The sequence below is a fragment of the Rhinatrema bivittatum genome, chromosome 9 (assembly GCF_901001135.1).
Source record: "Rhinatrema bivittatum chromosome 9, aRhiBiv1.1, whole genome shotgun sequence".
In the NCBI taxonomy this organism is placed as follows: Eukaryota; Metazoa; Chordata; class Amphibia; order Gymnophiona; family Rhinatrematidae; genus Rhinatrema; species Rhinatrema bivittatum.
Window position 1 is genome coordinate 33,244,529 of NC_042623.1, and position 21,901 is coordinate 33,266,429.

The 21,901-nt window shown below is 45.0% G+C and overlaps 1 protein-coding gene across 1 annotated transcript in view; it reads right to left on the minus strand.

Moving 5' to 3' along the window:
- The window catches only part of SBF1 (SET binding factor 1), a 342,170-nt gene that overhangs the window by 32,378 nt on the left and 287,891 nt on the right, over window positions 1-21,901 (minus strand). The window contains exons 31-36 of the mRNA XM_029615648.1: window positions 21,091-21,267; window positions 20,625-20,726; window positions 20,350-20,535; window positions 19,634-19,760; window positions 19,214-19,344; window positions 5,520-5,753 (exon numbers count right to left, since the gene is read on the minus strand). Coding sequence (XP_029471508.1) covers window positions 5,520-5,753; window positions 19,214-19,344; window positions 19,634-19,760; window positions 20,350-20,535; window positions 20,625-20,726; window positions 21,091-21,267 — 957 coding nt within the window. The remainder of the gene's footprint in view (window positions 1-5,519; window positions 5,754-19,213; window positions 19,345-19,633; window positions 19,761-20,349; window positions 20,536-20,624; window positions 20,727-21,090; window positions 21,268-21,901) is intronic.

Here is a 21,901-nt window from a genome sequence, read left to right on the forward strand (position 1 = left end):
TCATTGGGAAAGGGGCAAAACTCCGGGTATAAAGGCTTTAGGGCACTGCCCAGCCTTGCCTGCCCTTAAATAGTGCTCAGATTTTTATTTTTTTTTGTAACTTACAGAATGTTGATTAGCCAAAGGTAGAATGAAAATAAACTGACTACAACTAAGTAATCAAAAACAATTTTCTAAAAGGATCAGGTCCGCAGGTTATGCCATCCTCATCTGCTGGAGTCAGAGTATACTGGAGGATCACAGGTGGCACATCGGGTTATATGGGGGTGCTTTTCAGTTTTTCTCTGACTCCATCTGCTGGAAGAGAGGCATAACCAGCAGTCTGGACTGATCCTGGTACGTACAGGGAAATGTTTTTCCTACCACACACTGAGGAGAGGCTCCAACCACGAAGGGGGACCCGTTGATGGAACAAGGAAAAAATCCCGAAATGAGCAGAAAAAAAGAGAATGAAGCAGAGCTCCAACAAACCGCGAAGAACTGCACTGTGGAAAAAGAGACTGAAGGAGACCTCGCATGGTCGCGAGGCATTCTGGGCATGCTCACTGTGCCAGTCAAAGCTTCTAGAAACTGAAAAGTTTTCCGTGCCAGGATCCATCTGATGATGTCATCCATCTGTGAGGACTACCATCCTGCTTGTCCTAGGAGAAACTATACTATATATATGTAGTTTTTGTGTAGGGATAAATAGGTGTCTTTCTTCTGTTTTCCTAGGAGGAGCTATATTGATGGTTCTAGAGCATATTGTATATTTGCAGTACTTTTTTATAGGTAGGGTTATTGCTGTTTGAGTTCTGGATGTTAGTGCTGTTTGGGGATGGCAGGTTTGCTACATTTGTGCTTAGTGCACTTTTTGCAAGATTTTGTGTTGCTTCACAGAATGCCTGGCATCTCACTGTTAATAAAATGCCAAAATTTGATTTTTGTTTTTTTGTATGATGGAGAAACATCCTAGTTCTGCTCTGCACTCTTATTAGAGGTATTTCTATGGACACAGAATATTTGTTTGCAGAACTGTTAGTGCAGGATTTCTACAGAAACATAGAAATGATGGCAGAAGAAGACCAAATGGTCCATCCAGTCTGCCCAGCAAGCTTTCACACTTTTTGTTTTCATACTTTTCTGTTACTCTTGTCCCTTTAAATACATTTTTGGTTCTATTTCCCTTCCACCCCCGCCATCGTAGATAGCAGTGTTGGAGCTGCATATGAGTGAAGTATCCAGCTAATTGGTTTGGGGTAGTAACTGCTGTAATAAGCCAGCTAGTCCCCACTCTTGTTTATCCAGCCTGTGAATTCAGTCTTTGTTGGTTGTTTGAATATAAATCCTCCTTTCATTCCCCCTGCCGTTGAAGCAGTGAGCTGCGCTGGATATGTATTCTAACTTAAGTATCAGGCTTGATTTGGGGTAGTAACCGCTGTAGCAAGCAAGCTACACCAATGCTTGTTTTACCCAGACTATGTAATTCAGTCCTTGTTGGTAGATGTCTGAATATAAAACATCTTTTCTTCATTCCCTCTGCTGTTGAAGCAGAGAGCTATGCTGGATATGCATTGAAAGTGAAGCATCAGGTATTTGTGGTTTGGGGTAGTAACCGCCGTAACAAGCAAGCTACTCCCTTGCTTTTATGTGGATGCAAATCCTTTTTTCCACATTTCCTCTTGCCATTGAAGCATAGAGCAATGTTGGAGTTGCATTAACCGTGTGTATGTTTATTGAATAAGGATATTCATCTCCAGGTAGTAGCCATCATTCCCGCAAGCCACCCCCTTGCCTCTTCTCTTCATTCACATCCTCTAGACTTTATTGATCCACAGTATTTATCCCACGCCCCTTTGAAATCCTTCACAGTTTTGGTCTTCACCACTTCCTCCGGAAGGGCGTTCCAGGCATCCATCACCTTCTCCGTGAAGAAATAATTCCTGACATTGGTTCTGAGTCTTCCTCCCTGGAGTTTTAAATCGTGACCCCTGGTTCTGCTGATTTTTTTGCAACGGAAAAGGTTTGTAGTTGTCTTTGGATCATTAAAACCTTTCAAGTATCTGAAAGTCTGTATCATATCACCCCCTGCTCCTCCTTTCCTCCAGGGTGTACATATTTAGATTCTTCAATCTCTCCTCATAAGTCATTTGATGAAGATCCTCCACCTTTTTGGTTGCCCTTCTCTGGACCACCTACATCCTGTCTCTGTCCCTTCGGCGATACGGTCTCCAGAACTGAACACAGTACTCCAGGTGAGGCCTCACCAAGGACCTGTACAAGGGGATAATCACTTCCCTTTTCTTACTCAATATTCTTCTCTCTATGCAGCCCAGCATTCTTCTGGCTTTAGCTATCACCTTGTCACATTGTTTCGCCGACTTCAGATCATTAGACACTATCACCCCAAGGTCTCTCTCCTGCCCCGTGCACATCAGCCCTTCTCTCCCCATCAAATATAGTTCATTCGGATTTCCACACCCCATATGCATGACACTGCACCTTCTTGGCATTGAATCTCAGCTTCCATATCTTCGACCACTCTTCCAGTTTCTTTAAATCCAGTCTCATTCTCTCCACTCCTTCCGGCGTGTCCACTCTGTTGCAGATCTTAGTGTCATCCGCAAAAAGACAAACTTTACCTTCTATCCCGTCCGCAATGTCGCTCACAAAGATATTGAACAGGACCGGTCCCAACACCGACTCTTGCGGCACTCCGCTCAACACCGCTCTCTCTTCAGAGTAAGTTCCATTTACCATCACACTGTCTTCTGTCCGTCAACCAGTTTGCAATCCAGGCCACCACCTTGGCACTCACTCCTAAGCTTATTTTATTCACCAGTCTCCTGTGCGGAACCGTATCAAAAGCTTTGCTGAAGTCCAAGTAGATGACAGAGTGCTCTTCCTTGATCCAATTCCTTGGTTACCCAGTCAAAAAAGTCAATCAGATTTGTCTGACAGGATCTTTCCCTTGTGAATCCATGCTGCCTCTGGTCCAGCAATTCTCCCGACTGTAGATAGTTCTTTCTTTCAACAGCGACTCCATTACTTTTCCCACCACCGAGGTGAGGCTAACTGGTCTGTAGTTACCAGCCTCTTCTCTGTTCCCACTCTTGTGAAGTGGAACCACCACCGCTCTTCTCCAATCACTCGGCACCACTCCCGTTTCTAGGGATCTATTGAACAGGTCACACAGCAGACCCGCCAGCACACCTCTGAGCTCCCTCAGTATCCTGGGATGAACCTCATCAGGCCCCATGGCTTTGTCCACTTTCAGTTTCCCCAGCTCTTCCCATACATTCTCTACTGTAAATGGAGTTACATCTACTCCATTCCCCTCCAGTTTCTTGTTAACTAGCGATGGTCCTTTTCCAGGGTCTTCTTTAGTGAACACAGAACTGAAGTATTCGTGTAATATTTCTGCCATTTCTTCGTCTCTCTCCACACATTGATCCTTTTCACCTTTCAATTTCACTATACCACTTTGAACTTTTCTCCTTTCACTGATGTATCTGAAAAATGTTTTGTCACCTCTCTTTACCTCTTTGGCAGTCCTTTCTTCCGCTTGACTTTTTGCTGTCTCGATTACTTTCTTTGTCTCCCTCAGTTCTACCAGATATTCTTCTTTGTGCTCCTCCCTTTGGTACCCTTTATATTTCTTGAACGCTGTTCTTTTAGCCTTTATTTTGTCAGCCACCTCCCTGGAGAACCAGATAGGTTTCATTTTTCTTTTGCTTTTCTTTACTTTTCTAACATATAGATTAGTTGCCTTGGTAATTGCTCCTTTTAGGTCCACTGTTGTTCCACATCTCTCGTTCTCCCAGCCTACTAGTTCTTCCTCCAGGTACTTCCCCATTTCATCAGTCTGTGTTTTTGAACTGCAAAACTTGGGTCCGTGTGCTTCTTTTCCGTATCCTTTTTGTGATATTAAACCATACCGTTTGATAATCACTGGTGCTGAGGTGGGCACCCACCTGGGACTTCAGAGACATTATCTCCATTAGTGAGCACTAAATCGAGTATAGCTCCCTCTCTTGTGGGTTCCATTACCATTTGTTTGAACAAAGCTCCTTGCAGATCTATTCTGTATAGTTTGGGGTTAATGATAGATCCCAGATCTCACTCTCAAATAAGAGGATTGACTGAACGATGATACTGAATGATTGCTCTTTATCTGCTGTTATTTACTATTTTACTAACAGTGGGGTGGCAATAACAGTCGTGTGTGGATGTCGAAGGAAATAGCAAAAGTTTTCCTCGGCACCTCCAAGTGTTCAGAATCTTCTATTGAAAATCGGCAACCCTAATTGAATGTGTAGATAGGTTTCTTGTAAATTCAGGAAACAAACAGGGTCATCTGGTTTTATAGCTTGAAGAGATTCATTCTGAAACCTTCCTGACTACAAATCTGTTTAATCTTTTGAAGGCCAACACCAGTCTACAATCATCTTTGGGACACTGAAAGAAATAGGTCATCAGAAATGTGGCGATAAAATGGTTTTATTGCTTGAATGCTTAATGGATGTTCAACCAAATTTTGAAGGTGACTGACTTTCTACGCATCATTTGATTTATGCAACTAGATAAAATTATGGCCCAAAGTGGTCTTTGAGTGGTTTCTTCTTCACACAGAATGCAATGCACCCAAGCTTCAGCAGCCTGCAAATAAGCAGGACATTTGGCATCTCTCAGATCTGGCCTTACCTAGCATAACATATTTTGACTGTTTAAAAATGACCTTTCCGCAGTGGCTCAGTAATGTAGAAGGGCTAAGCGAGGATGCCCAGACTGATGCATAGCTTTCCATCTCCTTTGGCACACATCACAGCATCAGGAGAACAGCAACAGCACACAAGATTTGTGTTTTTCTAGTCAATTTACTCTGAAAATGACCTTAGATGGTGCTGCTTACCAAAAAAAAAGCCTCTCTTAAGTAGCTATTTCCTTTGAGTGGTTTGCCTACTTTTTACTAGGGAACTGCAAAAGCTCAGAATCTTGAGCCTGCTGTTTTTTCCTAGAAAGCTGCTAACAGCTTTAGCTCAGATTTCACAGGTTATTTTCTGCAAGGGAGTGATCGCTGTTGACAAAACTAGTGGGACATTCCCATTGGCTGACATCACTCACTAGCTGTGTTTGCATCAGTAGGTGGAAATATTTTGAGCTCTGAATGGGGAGGAGCCTTGATTTCAAGCTACCATGACCTGCACATAATAAAGACTGTGTGAGTGAAAGGGACAAAAAATGCAGGAAGAACTTATGATTCTACTCTCCCGTTGCAGACCAACTCCCCGCAGTGTGGTAACAGTAAGAGGTAAGAAGAATTTTTGGCCCATTGTTGGTCTCTTGCCTCATATGGTGGTATCATATACTGTATCCTGACACTTATACTCAAACTTCAGACTACTATAGAATACCACCTCCCTTGGTGCAGCCTCTGAACTGGACCGCCTGGCTTGCGGTATCTTTCAAGACCCTTGTAATGGAACCACTCTGCTCTGGTGGCCTCCTCCACTGGGCCGAAACCTCCACCATGCTCTTACCTCTAGAAGCCGTGTGATGGCATCAGGCTCCACCTTGCTCCGATTATCATAGCATGGCCAGATGATCTTGCGCTTGGACTGTGGTGCACCAGTGTCTTGGCGCTCTGCATCTTCCACCTGCTGGTAATAGCCGTGCACCAGCTCCCAATCATAGGACGGCACTTCAGAGAGAGTTTCCCAGATATAGTAATCCCACACCTTCAGGTTAGAAATGTTACTGTAGGGCCTGAGAACCTAGAATGTGTAGAACACAGAGAAAGACATGAAAGGTAGACTGGTGGGTGAGGGGAATGAATATGATGAAACAATGCAATTACACAGGCACTGCAAGATAAAGCCCAAGTTGGCATTTTACACTGTCCACATACTCAATATGCTCTTAACTGAGAGTAGAAGCTGTCCTACTGGTGAGTGATCAGAATTTGAGAGTATTGCCTTGCTGGGAAATTTTATGACAACGCTTGGAAGAGAAGAGATTGCAGGGTAAATTAATTCTGTATGGGATTCTTAATAAAAAAAAAAAAAAAAAAAGAACTAGGTTAATTTCTGTGTGTGCTTGATTTAAGAGAAAGCTAGATTAATTTCTGTGACTTTTTCCCCCTATTCTCCCTCTCTCTCACCTACCCCAAGCACATTCTTTGATATATAATATGTTATCCAATTAAGAAGAAAAGAGGGAAATTTTTCACAATAAGAGTCAATCATGGATTTAGACAGAACAAGGGAGTAACCCTGCCTTTACAGATTAACTGTTGCCCCTTTGCAGGTGATTACCCAAGTAACAAAATACAAATACATTTTTTGCATTAGATTAAGCATCCCTACTCTCTTAGCAATGTTAAATAACTAACAACTCCACAATATTAATATGCAGACAACAGTGAGATGGAAACTACCCAGTCTTTTTCACAGAGTATCACAGATATGGTTATCTATTAGCTGGTGAGAAACTGAATGTTCACACTGAATATAAAGAGCTCCTGACTCTCAGAGAACAAGTCTGATCTCTGGAAGAGAGTGGAAGACCTGAAGGAGCCGAGGCAGAAATATACAGAGGTGACTGTCAGAGACACAGTAAAGTGGACCCACCTCCAATCTAGCAGCCCCTGTGCTGCTCTGGTGCAGCAATGTCACCTGGAATGAGAGCATCACCTTGGTGTGGTAGGAAGTAGTTAGGACCCATCCTCCAAGTGATGCAATATCCTCTTGCACCAAGAATGTGTATCCGGGGTGCGTGCTCAGGAGGGAAAGGTTAGGACATCCATTGTAGTTGGCGATTCAGTCATTAGGGGGTGAATGTTTAAAACCCGGCTTGCGCCAAAGCCAGAAGATATGCGCAGAAGTCGGGCCAGCACGTGCCGCATGGATTTTAAAAGGCACCCATGTATGCACGTATCTCCCAGTATGCATACAAATAAGAAGTTGAAAGGGGCAGAGCATGGGCAGGACAGGGGTGTTCCGGGACATTTAAAGTGAACCGTGTGCATAAGTATTTACACGCACAAACGCACGCCATGGTTCCCTGTTGCGTAACTTTACTATTGCTAAGGATGGCGTGTAAGTAATAAAATAAAAAAATATAGGCTAGTGAGCAGGGTTTTAAGAGTTGGTGCTAGCAGGGTAAAAGGGAGGCTATTTAACTGGGGGGGGGAGTTAGGAAGCCCTATCAATTATCTGGGCAAACCGGGGAAACGTAATTGCATTGGTGCGCTCCCCTTATAAAATTCCCCCCACTTACGCGGTCCAGGCAGCATTTGCGTGCACATGTGCATGTCCATTTAAAATTGTGTGCACATGTATGATTGTATGTTAGAAAATGGCCCCGTCCTTTGGCACAAGCCAGCAAATGCGCATACATGTGCGCCCACAAGGCTGTTTCAAAGTTACAGTCCCTGAATAAAGACAGCTGAGCTGCTGGGGGTGTGAGGATCCAAGGTGTTGTGTGAAGGTGGAAGATCTCATGTGTTACTTAGGATTTTAGACAGTGCTAGAGAGGAGATGACAGTCATAGTGAGGGAGGGAAGCTCTGGAAGCCTAATTTAAGCTTTAAGTAGGAAGTTGAAATTCAGAAACTTTGAGGTAGCATTCTCAGAAATGCTCCACGTTTCACGTGCAGGAGTCCAAAGGTATTGGGTTATAGAGTTCGCCAAACGTACTAGATTGTTGGCACGGTCGTTTGGAAGAAAAGCTTTTGCCACTGTGGTGTCAAGGTCTGCTCCGATGAATGTGAGTTGAGACGGGTCGATGTGGGATTTTTGATGGTTGATGAGAAATCCCAGGGAGTGTAATAGTATTATTGTGCTTAAGATAGACAGAGCTCCCTGCCTGGATGGACTTCTGATTAGCCAATCGTCTAGGTATGGAAAAACATGAATGCTGTTTTTCCTTAGATGTGCAGCAACTACTGCTAGACATTTTGTGAATACTCGAGGAACAGAGGCAAGTCCAAATGGTAGGACTCGATACTGATAATGATTTCTTCCCACTACGAATCGTAGATACTTGAGATGTGGTGTGGAAATTGATATGTATGCATAAGCGTCTTGAAGATCTAGAGAACAGAGCCAATCTCCCCGTTGAAACAATGGAAGGATGGTTCCCAGAGATACCATCCGAAATTTTTCTTTGTGAAGAAATTTGTTGAGATTGCGGAGGTCTAAGATAGGGCGAAGGCTGCCTGTTTTCTTTGGAATTAGGAAATAGCGGGACTAGAACCCTTTTCCTTGTTGACCAGGGAACTGGTTTGATAGCCCTGGCAGTCAGCAAAGTAGAGAGTTCTACTTGGAGTTGAGGTGTGATGACCATGCTTGTCCAAAGTGGAATGGGTGGAGAATGTGGGGGTATTGTTTTGAAATTAGACGGTATCCCCGATTTAGTATGGCTAATACCCACTGGTCCTTCGTAATAAGACCCCACTGGTATCTGAAATGATGGAGTCAACCTCCTACTGGTAAATGGGGCATAGGGTTGATGGAAAGATCTCTGTTTCTCTTGACTTCAAAAACCCGCTGCTGGACCAGTTTGTGGTGGTGGTTGGGTTTTTTGTTGTTTTGATTGGCGTGCACGTCCCCTTTGAGGTGGACGGTTTGAACGCGCTGAAGAAGCAGGTGGATAATATCTTCTAGGTCTATAGAAGGGTCTCCTGGTGTCCCTTCTAGTTGATTTTCTTAGGGAGGATGGCTGATCCAATGGTAGTTTGGAGAGTTGGCAGAGTGTCTCGTGGTGATCTTTTAACTGAGAGACGGTAGCCTGAATCTTTTCTCCGAAGAGATTCTCTCCAGTACAAGGGAGATCTGCCAGTCTTTCCTGGACTTCTTGGATGGTCCGATGGCTTAAGCAAAGCCCACCTCTTTGCATTAATTGCTGATGCTGATAGGCGAGTAGATGTTTCAAAATAATCACAAGCTGCCTGTACCCTTGTTTGCCAGGTATCACCTGATGGACCGGGACACATTGGCATCGAAGGATCTTTTACTGGCATTGATGGTTTTGCCGGTATTCGATGATGAGGAAGGCCCGATGGCCCTGGGATGGAATCTGAGTCCCTGTCATCTTCCTCCGATGAACCTGGGATTGGAATGGAAGGAATCACCGGTGGATGCACCGGCATCAATGGTTGCACTGGAGGTAACGGCGTCGTCGGTGCAGGGGGAGAAAATATACCGATCAAGGCGTCGATTTTGTTCAGCAAAGGCTGAAATATCAACGGATCCGATGTCGATGCTGGGGTCGTGTCGGTATGGTGGTACGGAAGGAGGCTGGAAGTTTCGAAAAGCCTCGACAATGGCCTGCTGAACCATGGTAGTCACCTCTTCCCTGGAAACTGGGACTGGGTCCACTGTCACTGGGGAAGGTAAGACTGGCGCTACTGGCACTTCCATGATAAAACATAAGCATTGTCAAGTTAAGTGTAAAACATTGATAAGACAGGTGAAGAGAGAATTTGAAATGAAGTTGGCCATAGAGGCAAAAATTCATAATAAAAACATTTTTAAATATAGCCGAAGCAAGAAACCTGTGAGGGAGTCGGTTGGACCATTAGATGACAGAGGGGTTAAAGGGGCTCTTAGGGAAGATAAGACCATTGCAGAAAGACTAAATGAATTCTTTGCTTCCATGTTTACTAATGAGGATGTTGGGGAGATACCAGTTCCGGAGATGGTTTTCAGGGGCGATGAGTCAGATGAACTGAACAAAATCACTGTGAACCTGGAAGATGTAGTAGGCCAGATTGACAAACTAAAAAATAGCTAATCACCTGGACCGGATGGTATGCATCCTAGGGTACTGAAGGAACTAAAAAATGAAATTTCTGATCAATGGCCAATGTAACCCCAATATTTAAAAAAGGCTCCAGAGGCGATCCGGGTAACTATAGACCAATGAGCCTGAATTCAGTGCCGGGAAAAATAGTGGAAACTATTCTCAAGATCAAAATTGTAGAGCATATAGAAAGACATGGTTTAATGGAACAGTCAACATAGATTTACCCAAGGGAAGTCTTGCCTAACAAATCTGCTTCATTTTTTTGAAGGGGTTAATAAACATGTGGATAAAGGTGAACCGGTAGATGTAGTGTATTTGGATTTTCAGAATGCGTTTGACAAAGTCCCTCAGAGGCTTCTACGAAAACTAAAAAGTCATGGGATAGGAGGCGATGTCCTTTCGTGGATTACAACTGGTTAAAAGACAGGAAGCAGAGTAGGATTAAATGGTCAATTTTCTCAGTGGAAAAGGGTAAACAGTGGAGTCCCTCAGGGATCTGTACTTGGACTGGTGCTTTTCAATATATTTATTTATTTATTTATTTAACATTTTTATATACCGAGGTTCTAGTGACAGAGTTACTAAACACTTCGGTTTACATACAACAATTGAAATGACTGAATGTGAGTCTTACAGAGAACAGGGAAAAGGAGAACTGGGATGTAACTCATTTAAAACTCAATATGAAATAGTTCATTTAAATAACAGAAAACAAAAAAATACAAGAGATTAGTAATCAAACATGTAACAAGCGAACATTCTTTGGCTTGAGTGATTTGTTATTGCATCTGTGGTTGTTAAGCAGTGGGAGACATAATGAATTGACCAGGGTGGGTAGGAAAGATTAAAGTCAAAGTTAGGCGAAGGCTAGGGTGAAAAGCCAAGTCTTGAGTCTTTTTTTGAATGTAATTGGGCATTGTTCGAGCCTAAGGTCTGAAGGGAGAGAGTTCCAATGGTTCGGGCCGGCTGTGGAGAAGGCTCTTTTATTTGATCTTATATATATATATCTTATATATATATATATATCTTATATATATATATCTATCAATATATAAGCTTTAAAAACTGTATAGCCATAAAAACGAAAGAAGGTTTTTACAAACTACAAATTCTAAAACACCTCAAACCCCTTCTTTACCCGAATGACTTCAGAACGATTCTACAATCCCTTATTTTCTCGAGTCTAGATTATTGCAACGCAATCTTTCTAGGGCTTCCGCAATCCACGCTAAGACCACTGCAATTACTGCAGAATGCAGCTGCACGAATTCTCTCTGGCAAAAGGAAGTTTGATCATATCTCTCCTACATTAAAAAACCTTCACTGGCTACCAATCTCACAAAGGATTAAATACAAGACTTTAACTTTACTACATAATGAAATCTACAAAGACTCATCTCTAAACAATATGATCGCAATTCTCAAATCTCCACGTTCCTCAAGGTCCTCTGAAAAATTACAACTAGTAATTCCCCCACTGTCATCTGCAAAATTATCCACTACTAGAAATAGAGCCTTCTCAATAGCAGGACCCATAGAATGGAACTCTATTCCAAATCACCTAAGCTCCATCAGTGATTCCAAATCCTTCAAAAAAGAATTAAAAACATGGTTGTTTAGACAATCATTCACTGACTGATTCGAATAACCTCACTACTCATTTTGAACTTCAATACCTCTGTAATAAACTTATTTCTCATAATTAAGTTGTAAATGTAATATTATATGTAAATTGTATACTTCTAAATTGTTACTCTCTGAGTTGTTCTCACATTTCTATGTACTTACTTTCAAGTTTAATCGCTGTTACATGTATGAATTGTTACAATGTAAACCGGGGTGAAGGCTTTCGGCTATACTTCGGTATATAAAAGAATTTAAATATATATATATATATATATATATATATATATATATATATATAAATGATCTGGAAAAGAATACGACGAGTGAGGTTATCAAATTTGCGGACTGTGATACATTACAGGAGGACCTTGCAAGACTGGAAGATTTGGCATCCAAATGGCAGATGAAATTTAATGTGGACAAGTGTAAGGTGTTGCATATAGGGATAAATAACCCTTGCTGTAGTTACACGATGTTAGGTTCCATATTAGGAGCTACCAGCCAGGAAAAAGATCTAGGCATCATAGTGGATAATACTTTAAATCGTCGGCTCAGTGTGCTGCAGCAGTTCAAAAAAGCAAACAGAATGTTAGGAATTATTAGGAAGGGAATGGTTATTAATAAAACGGAAAATGTCATAATGCCTCTATAATCGCTCCATGGTGAGACTGCACCTTGAATCTGTGTACAATTCTGGTCGCTGCATCTCAAAAAAGATATAGTTGCGATGGAGAAGGTACAGAGAAGGGCAACCAAAATGATAAAGGGGATGGAACAACTCCCCTATGAGGAAAGGCTGAAGAGGTTAGGGCTGTTCAGCTTGGAGAAGAGACGGCTGAGGAGGGATATGATAGAGGTCTTTAAGATCATGAGAGGTCTTGAATGAGTAGGGGGCATTCTATGAAGTTAGCAAGTAGCGCATTTAAGACTAATCGGAGAAAATTCTTTTTCACTCAACGCACAATAAAGCTCTGGAATTTGTTGCCAGAGGATGTGGTTAGTGCAGTTAGTGTAGCTGGGTTCAAAAAAGGTTTGGATAAGTTCTTGGAGGAGAAGTCCATTAATGGCTATTAATCAAGTTTACTTAGGGAATAGCCACTGCTATTAATTGCATCAGTAGCATGGGATCTTCTTAGTGTTTGGATAATTGCCAGGTTCTTGTGGCCTGGTTTGGCCTCTGTTGGAAACAGGGTGCTGGGCTTGATGGACCCTTGGTCTGACCCAGCATGGCAATTTCTTATGTTCTTATCAGCGTGGTGGCACAGTCTCTAACACCGAGCCCAGTGGAGAGCGCCTTGGTTCTGCGGGTACAGTAGGGCGTGTTGTTTCCAGTACCCGGACTCGCTTAGGCATCGGCTCGATGTCCTTCGATATCTATGGCTGTGCCAGCCCCTGTAGCAAATATGCCAACACTATGGCTTTCTTAATTCATCTTGAGATGGTTGCCTTTGAGGCCATCTCCCCTTTATGTGCACCACTTAACACAATCTATCAGAAATAAGAAATTCACTTGTCATCTTTAAATATTCTTACACATTTCCTGACATCTAAGAACTTAAAATATTGTAGGCCCCTGCAGTCATCAAAATATGCATTGTTTTAATGTTTTTATTACTGTTTTGTGTCTATAATACTGTTCTCAGCATCTATCTTGTTGTAGAGACTGCAGAATATAAAACATGCTAAATATATATGTTATGCACTGATTTAAATGGAACACTGAAGCTATCTTATGTAATAGGTCTCAGCATTACAAAATCCTTATTAAACCTTAAAAAGGGAGCCTTGCAAACCAAAAACTGGAATTTCAAAATGCATCTTGCTGAGGTAATTGATGCAGTTTTAAATGTCAAGTCCTTCCGAATTGCTTATTCTAATGGCTCATAAGAAGGGCTCGCTAATGCACTTACTACCAAATTCAAATTTCATAACCTTATCATAGACCACAATGTAGGATTAAGGTGTTTAACTCCTTGTCGAAAAGCGTGACACCTCCTTGTGAGAACAATATAGATGTCCCATTAAACTTTTCCCTTAATACAAAAAATTGTTGCAACCTGTATCTTTAAAGAATTCAAGGCCAAGATCTTGTCGAGACTCTTCTGTAAGAATGACAGAATATCTCCTATTTGTATCACCATGGTGAATGGAGAAATTACTTACCTGATAATTTTAATTTCCTTAGTGTTGACAGATGGACTCAGGACCAATAATGGGTTATGCTCCAATGCCAGCAGATGGAGATGGAGTCAGATTTCAATGCTAACATCGGCCTAGATACACCCCTGCAGTGACCTCAACCCTTCAGTATTCTCTTCAAAAGCCACTGTGGACATATTATTGAAAAAAACGATTTAAAATAGGATTAAAATAGGATTTAAAATGAATAACTGTAACTGTACTCAACCAAACACTGAACCCCAGTAAGAATATAGATGCCCTGACCTAGGGATTGGTTGATGGCTTTCCCATAATCTCTTGGAATAGATATCCACTCCACGGGTGAATCTTTGGCACTGTTCTTGGGCATATGTGGGCCGGATGCCGAGTCCATCTGTCTACACTAAGGAAAGTGAAATTATCAGTTAAGTAATTTCTCCATTTCCTAGCATGTAGCCAGATGGACTCAGGACAAATGAGATGTATAAAAGCTGACAGAAGACAAGCCAAAGATTGGCAGAGGTTTCTCTTCAACACGGGCTCGTTTCCGGTCCAACCGGCATCCCTGGCAGACTTGTTCTTCAGGAAGAGGTCACAGACAAGGTGCCGGGAGGCAGCAGTCTTGGAGTCAATCCTTTCGAGGTCGTAGACCGGTCAAAAATGGTTCCAGTCAGGGAGCCTCCAGGTCCAAGTCCACCCAATGAAACGAGGCTGGCTCACTCCTCCATTCCGAGAATCGGAGATCGGTTAACATCCTCTCTCGAGGAGTGGGCCAAGATAAAGCAGAATCAGCAGGTCCTAAAGTGCTTTAGAATTTGCTCAGCAGTTAAAAGATTTATTCGTAAGGTCCCCTTGCACTTATGAACAGAAAAGGCGGGTCGTTCGAGAAATTGTCAATCGTCTACTTCTGTTGGGGGGCTATCGTTCCAGTATCGGTTGAAGAACGGGGAACAGGAAAGTATTCCATTTATTTGGTAGTCCCAAAGGAGGACGACACTTTTCATCCAATTCTGGATTTAAAGAAGGTGAATCTGCCACTCAAAGTACCTAGTTTTTGGATGGAAACGTTTAGGTCGGTGATCGCTGCAGAGCGCAAAGGGGAGTATTTGGCTTCTCTAGATTTGACCGAGGCATATCTCCAACATCCCAATTCGCCCAGACCATCAAAGGTTTCTCAGGATCATAATCCTCTGAGATCATTTTCAGTTTTGCGACCTACCTTTTGGGTTAGCAATGGTGCCAAAGACCTTTACAAAGTGATGGTCGTAGTGACAGTTCTTCGGCAGGAGGGCGTCCTGGTTCATCCGTATTTGGACTGGTTGATCTGCGCAAAGTCAGAGGACCTCTGTCACTGGGCAGCAGCGGTAGTGTTGCAGCACTTATGGTTCTTGGGCTGGGTTGTGAATTTGCACAAGAACCAGGTAATAACGTCTCAAATTCTGGAATTTCTGGGAGCGCGTTTTGACACTGGGCTCAGGAGAGTTTTTCTTATCAAAGAGCAGATTGTCAAGAGCCAGAGTCAGATCGGCAGTTTGCTAAGAGTGCAGTTCCCAGGATCTGGGATTATCTGCAGGTCCTTGGGTCTATGGCTTCCACCTTGGAATTGGTCCCTTGGGCAATCGCTCATATGCAGCCAATTCAGTCGGCTTTGCTGTCCAGGTAGGATCCAGTATCAGCGCAATTTCACCTACTGCTGCCTTTTACGAAAAGCGCCATATCGAGTCTGAATTGTTGGCTGTGTCAGGACAATTTGAGCCGTGGCATGGCCTTGGAGGTTCCGAGTTGGATAGTGGTCACAACCGATGCCAGTCTATATGGTTGGGGGGCTGTGTGTCAGGCTCAAGTGGCACAGGGACTCTGGTCTCCCAAATTCTGCGAGCAGAACAGATAAGACACCAGGAATACTGTCCTGAGAGTGAAGTCCTTGAGGGTAGCTCTCTTCAGAGGTTCAACCGGTGGACCGTCTAGAATTCGAAGGACCAAATTCAAGCTCCACGAAGGGCCTAAATTGCGTATCGGTGGCTTCACATGCTTTACTCCTTTTAAGGACAGGACTATGTTAGGGTTCGATGAAAGAGTAGTTCCATCCTGATGATGGAGGGCACCAAGGGCTGCCACCTGTACTCTGAGGCAATTGTAGGCTAATCCCATCTCCAGACCTCGCTGCAAGAAAGATAAGATCTGGGGTATTGTCGCATGACGTGGAGAAAGTTGTGTGAACTGGCACCAAGACTCCAAAACTTTCCAGACCCGGACATAGGACATGGAGGTGGAAGACTTCCTAGCCTTGAGAAGAGTGGAGATAACAGCCTCTGGGTACCCTTGTCTTCTCAGCCAGCACCGCTCAAAAGCCAGGCCGCTAGTCAGAAGCGATCTACCTGGTCAAAAAATACTGGGCCCTGTCGGAGAAGGTTCAGCTGATGTCCCAGTCGAAGCGGGCCATCTACCTCTAGGTTGACCAAGTCTGCAAACTACGGCCGTCGAGGCCATTCTGCAGCTACCAGGATCATGGGCCCCTGGTGACTCTCTATTCTTCGGAGCACCTTTCCCACTAAGGGCCAAGGTAGAAAGACATAGAGCAGGAGGTCCCATGGCCATGGGAGGACTAAGGCATTGATGCCCTCTGCACCTTGTTCTTCTGCGACTGAAGAAGCTCGGAGCCTTTGCATTCTTTTGAGTGGCCATCAGATCGAGATGGGGAGTCCCCATCGCGTGAAGAGGAGTGACCCTGCCTCCTGGGACAGCTCTCTCTCCCCTGGATCTAAGTGCTGGCGACGTAAGAAATCCGCTTGAACATTGTCTACACCTGCAATGTGAGACGCCGCCAGATTGGACAAATGGAGTTCCGCCCACGGCATTAGCTTGTTCGTCTCCTGAGTGACATGGAGACTCCTTGTCCCTCCCTGACGGTTGATGTATGCCACTGTCGTTGCGTCGGAGAGGATTCGGATTGCTTGGCCTTGGACTAGAGGCAGAAAGCGCTTCAGCGCCAGACGAACCGCTCTTGAATCCCTTCCCTCCCCCCGCCAGAAGCGATCTCTCCCGCCAGGGGCTCTCCAGCCATCATAACGGTTTACAAAGTGGACAATTTTATCATGGAAGTTTTGAGGCATCATAACATAGTTAACAATTACAGTAAAAAAAGTATAACATAATATATAATATAATATAACAAGTCTCTGAAGCAATATATATATATATATATATATATATATATATATATATATATATATATATATATTTTTTTTTTTTTTTTTTTTTTTTTTTTTTTTAACAGTCCAGGTCCCGAGCCTCCCACCTTGGGGGCCTGCCATTCCCTGAGAAGCATTAATTTGTGCATGGGATGGAAGGGAAAATAGCACGGCAGGGCCCTGAGCCCCACCAGGACCAGGTCCGAGGAAGCTGGCATCGCTGCTGAGAACTCGTCCACTGAGGGACAGTCAATCCCCAATTCCTGGGAGACGAAGGGGAAGAGGCTTCAATTCCTCCTTGCCGAAGAGACGGAGAACCCGGGGGTCATCCCCCTCGGGTGGGGGGGAGGGGGGGAGCATCAGCCGAATCTGGGTCCTGGTCTGGATCCTGGGCAGGTGGGGGAGCCGCAGGAGCCAGTGGGGGAGACGGGGGGAGGGGCCCCCTGAACGACGCGGACCCGGGTCGCCCCATGCACGTCAGGAGCCGCAGGGAAGAGAGGGAGAGAGAGACGAGGAACCTTGGCCGGAGGGGCGGGGGGGAGGGGGCGCGCTTCTTCCTGAAACTTGCTAAATAGGATTTGTGCAGCAAAAGCACAAAATCAGTGGTAAAACGGGTCCTAACGCCCCCCGGGGGGGGGGGGGGGGGGTGTCAGGGTCCGGGAGAGGAGAGTGTGCGGGGCTCAAATCGAGGGGGGGGGGCACCGAAAAAAATTGGGTCGGGGCTTCAGGGAGCTCCGATAAAAAAACCGGAGAAAAACCCAAAATGTCAGCCGTTCCTGCGGTTTGACAGCCTGGGAATGGCGGGGAAAAATGTTTTGGCAGCTTGGTCAGGGTCCTGGAGGGCATCGGGACCTCGGAGGTACCTTCCCCCCCCCCCCCCCCCCCAATTCGGTAGGCAGTGTGAACAGAGCCCCTCCCGCGAAAGCCTGACAGAGGAATCCCCACAGGCTAAACACATCTGATATTGTGGCATGGCTGCCAGGTGGGGGAGGGGCAGCAATAAAATAAGCTGAGCTGCCGGTGCTGAAGGAGCGGAGGCACAGAATGAACTGTGCACGCTCCCAATTAACTCTCTTAAACTGCAAAAGTAAGTAGGGAAGGCAGGAGCCTTCTATTAATCCTGTCAGGGACTCCTCTTGGGTAAAATCCCCATTTATTTAGTCTTCGGTTTTTTTTTTGTTTTTTTTTTTAAATGGTCCCTGTCAGCAGCTACAAAACCATGGATCCCAATGAAGGGAGAGCAGTACAGAAGAGAGGGAGAGAGAGAGCTGAACAGAGGGGAGTGACTTGCACCACCAATTTTCACCCCTGCAGCCAAAGACCACCGGGAAAAGGGAGCCTAGGCTATATAAAACAAGGGGCCAAGAACCCCTAGCCCCCGCAAGAGTGAGAAGACAGGGACTGTCTCCTGTGAAGGATCCACAGAGTTCACACTTTTTTTTTTTTTAAACAATAACTCAAATACTTGCTTGATCCAAACACGATCGACACATAGAAGGAAAAAACGCCCAGAAGGGACAAGCAGAAGTTAACAGGGAACCACAGGGTGAGCTGTTCCACCTGCTGGAGACAGACAAATACTGAAGGGCTACAGGGTAGGCTCTGTCCTGATATAGGATACCCTTTCAGTTTTGGTCTGTCTCCATCTGCTGGACAGGAGGCTCAACCCATGGTCTGGACTGATCTGGGTACATACAGGGAATCATTATTAGCCATATAGACTTGGGAAAGCCACTGGTTATAAGCAAGAAGGATTGAATCTATTCTTTGGGACCCTGACAGGTATTTGTGACCTTTGGGGAGGCTGGCAGCAGGTTTTACATTGTTCTATGGTAAATCTCTGATGGAGAAAATAATTTTAACAAGGCTGGCATGTACCAGTTTGCAGACACAGTCAGTCCCTCTGGTAATATCACTATCCCCTCTTCTTCAGAGCAAATAAACGGGAGGAGGACACAGGGCCCTTCAAGTTTTTCTCTGTCTCCATCTTCTGGAAGGGAGGCATAACCCACAGTCTGGACTGATCCGGGTACGAACAGGGAACAGTTATATGCCTAGCAAGTCCCTAGCATGGAATGAATGTGATCCAACATCCACAGGGTCCAGAAACTGGCACACACCAACTTTCTGCTGCATGTTCAAAAAAATAATTGTACCAGAGCTGCTAAGTACAACTACAGGCATGCAGGGCTCTAGAAGCTGATAAAGAGAAAGTAACATAAAAAGTTTGTTGAGTACAGAGTGTCTTAGAACAGAGTGCCCTGCTGTATTTCCAGTGCTCAATATACACCAGGGTCCAAAGGCCCAGCCTCATTTCAAGCTTAGTTACTAAACACTTCTCCAACAGGTCAAATGGCAGCATCTCCTGTTTGTTCATTCAAAGACATTATCATTGCGCTGAGCTTGAAAGCTCAGCGCAGTGCCAGATCTGATCCATATAGTGGCTCTCACCTCACCATCCTCAGGAGCATACATATAGTTAAAGAAGACGGGAGTTTTCTTGTTTAGCCGCTCAATATAATCCCAGATGGACTTGTACACCTGCTGGGTCTTGCGCTCACCTTTCTCTTCATACAGGATACCTGCACAGAGAAACAGCATGGAGTCAGCACCTGTGTGCACAGGAGTCTCACACAGCAAGCCAGAGGTACAGAAATCAACAGGAACTCACAAACAAACCTCCTTCCTAGACTATATGCTGAACTCCAGACCACCTCATTCCAGTGAATATGTATGCCAACTCTCAAGCCCAAGGCAACTTCATTCCTGGTAAACCACTCTGCCAACTCTCAACCACAAGACAGCCTCTCCCTCCCATTTCCTGCATATCCTCCCTCCCCTGGGACTGCCCCATTTCTACACTAATCATACCCAGCTCTATCCTTTCATAGTCCGAGTCCAGCAGGAAAGTGCGAAAACGATTGGAGACGTAGTGATAGGCCAGGAACTTCAGGTAGTACTGGCTGAACTCAAACTCCATGGGAAACTGCAGATGAATCTGCAATGAGACAGAAGGGGGGTTACTTTTCCATGCATGCCTACCTTTCTTCAACTCTGAGACTCAAGGCAGAAGACTTCCTGGCAAGTGTCACAGCAGACCTCACCGTTAAAAGAGGTCATGAGTAACAATTAAGTAGTCTGCCTACAAGAGAGTTACTTAAACACTTTCAATAAATCAGAATAAGCCATCTCAGAGCACACCGGGTGGGTTCCTGTTGCAGTACAAGTCGCACCTGCGCCACCCGATACACAGGGATCAAGAGTAAAAATGGCTGGGAGTCACATTAAGCACCTCTTCCTTAGTCCCTGAGAGAAAGGGTAAGGAAGGACCAGGAGCATATTAAACCTTGCCCCCATCCGCCCCCCAAGACACAGAGCATTGGGGGATGGAACAAGCACTATAATAACCCCACCAGGGCAGATTGTGACCGTCCTTTAGCCTAGTTGTTAATGTTCTTGTCATAATCCTGCACCCTTAACATTGACTGCAAACGTTCTTCTTTCGATTGGGGTTTAGCTTGAACAGTCATCTCTCATCAGGTCCAACACTGGGTGGCAAGACAACTCTTCCCCCCCAGGGCACTCACCTGATGTACACAGTCCAGGAACTGCAGGAAGACTGGGGTAAGGCCACTGCTCTGGCTGCTCAGCGTTTGGGCCCCACGATGGCTAAAGCGGTGCCCAAAGGAAAGCCACTCTTTCTCCACCAAGAGCCGGAAACCTTCCATCGTCCGGTAGTAGGGGTCCGACAGCAGCTGCACAAGGGACACCACCTGCAAGAAGATGGCCAACAGTGAGGAGGGCAAGGGCGCTGCGGGTCAGACAGCTGAAGGGGAGAGTCAGGCATACTGTTGTCACTAACCTGGGTGGTGATGTCCCAGCCATCCTCCAGGCTCACCAACACAGAGGAGCCAGTGTCCAATAACTCCACCACCAGAACAGAGATCTGCAGGATCTTGTGCAACTGTGAAAAACCGAGGATTAACTAGCCAAGTACAGACAGTCAAGAGGGAACAAAGTGAAGCCTTAAAACTTTGAGACAGAGAAGAGCGAAGGCGCCTTAATATTCCAACAGAGGTACACAGAGTTATATCACAAAGCAGTCACAGCTTATCTGCCAAGGACATACATGAGACACTGAGCTATCCCAATGCAGTGAGAGCGGCAACATACAAGACAGAGTGAGCTATCTCAAAGCAGAAACAGCTTATGGGCTGAGGATTTTACATGAGAACCTGAGCTGTCCCAATGCTGAGAGCTGTACAAGGCACACAGAGTTATCCCAAAGTACAGGCAGCTTACATATCAAGGAGATACACACGACTCACCTGAGAGAGCCACTCTGACTCCTCCAGGGAGCGCAGGTAGGCCATGTTGGGGTCTGTTGAAAGACAGCTAGGAACACACGCCTTCATAAGTTTTTTAAAGCTAGCCTTCACTTGCCGCACGTCAAATACCTCAATAGGAACCACTTCCCAGAGCTGGAGAGGGTCCTGCTTCACACCCTGAGAGGGGAAAAGCAAGAGCAGGACTGCTACAATTATACAATCACTTTGCAGAGCTCTGAGGAGATACATGCACACTATAGTCTCCATGAGAAACAGCAGGGAAAGCGAGCGACACAGACAGCTCTAGGAAGAAATATATGCTAGTCACACTACAGCCACTGTGCACAATCCCAGACAGATACCTACAACACACTACAGTCCCACCCACCCATATCTCAAAGAGAGAGAGAGAAAGAGACTAACACCACACACATAGCCTTGAGGGGAAGAAAGATCAGCCCCAGAGGGGAGAGAGAGAGAAAATGGGCCTTGAGGAAATACACATGGTACAGCCACTGTGTGGTCTCAGTAAGTCAAACAAGCTACAGTCATCCTATAGTTACTGGGCAGCACGGGACAACAGTCAAGTAAAGGGAGTCAAAGAAAAAACTGTGTGGAGTAGGAAGTGGGTAGAAGGTTAAGAAGGGGCACATGGGAAGAGGGGTTGGGGAGGAAGAGGTAGCTGAAGTAGGAGTGGGGGCAGCTGGCAGCAGCACTTTGGGAAAGGTGGCGGTCAACAGGTTGGAAGGAGGAAAAGCAAGGCAGAGGAGAACCAGTGGGAGGAGTCTGGGATGGAAGAAGAGCACAGGCT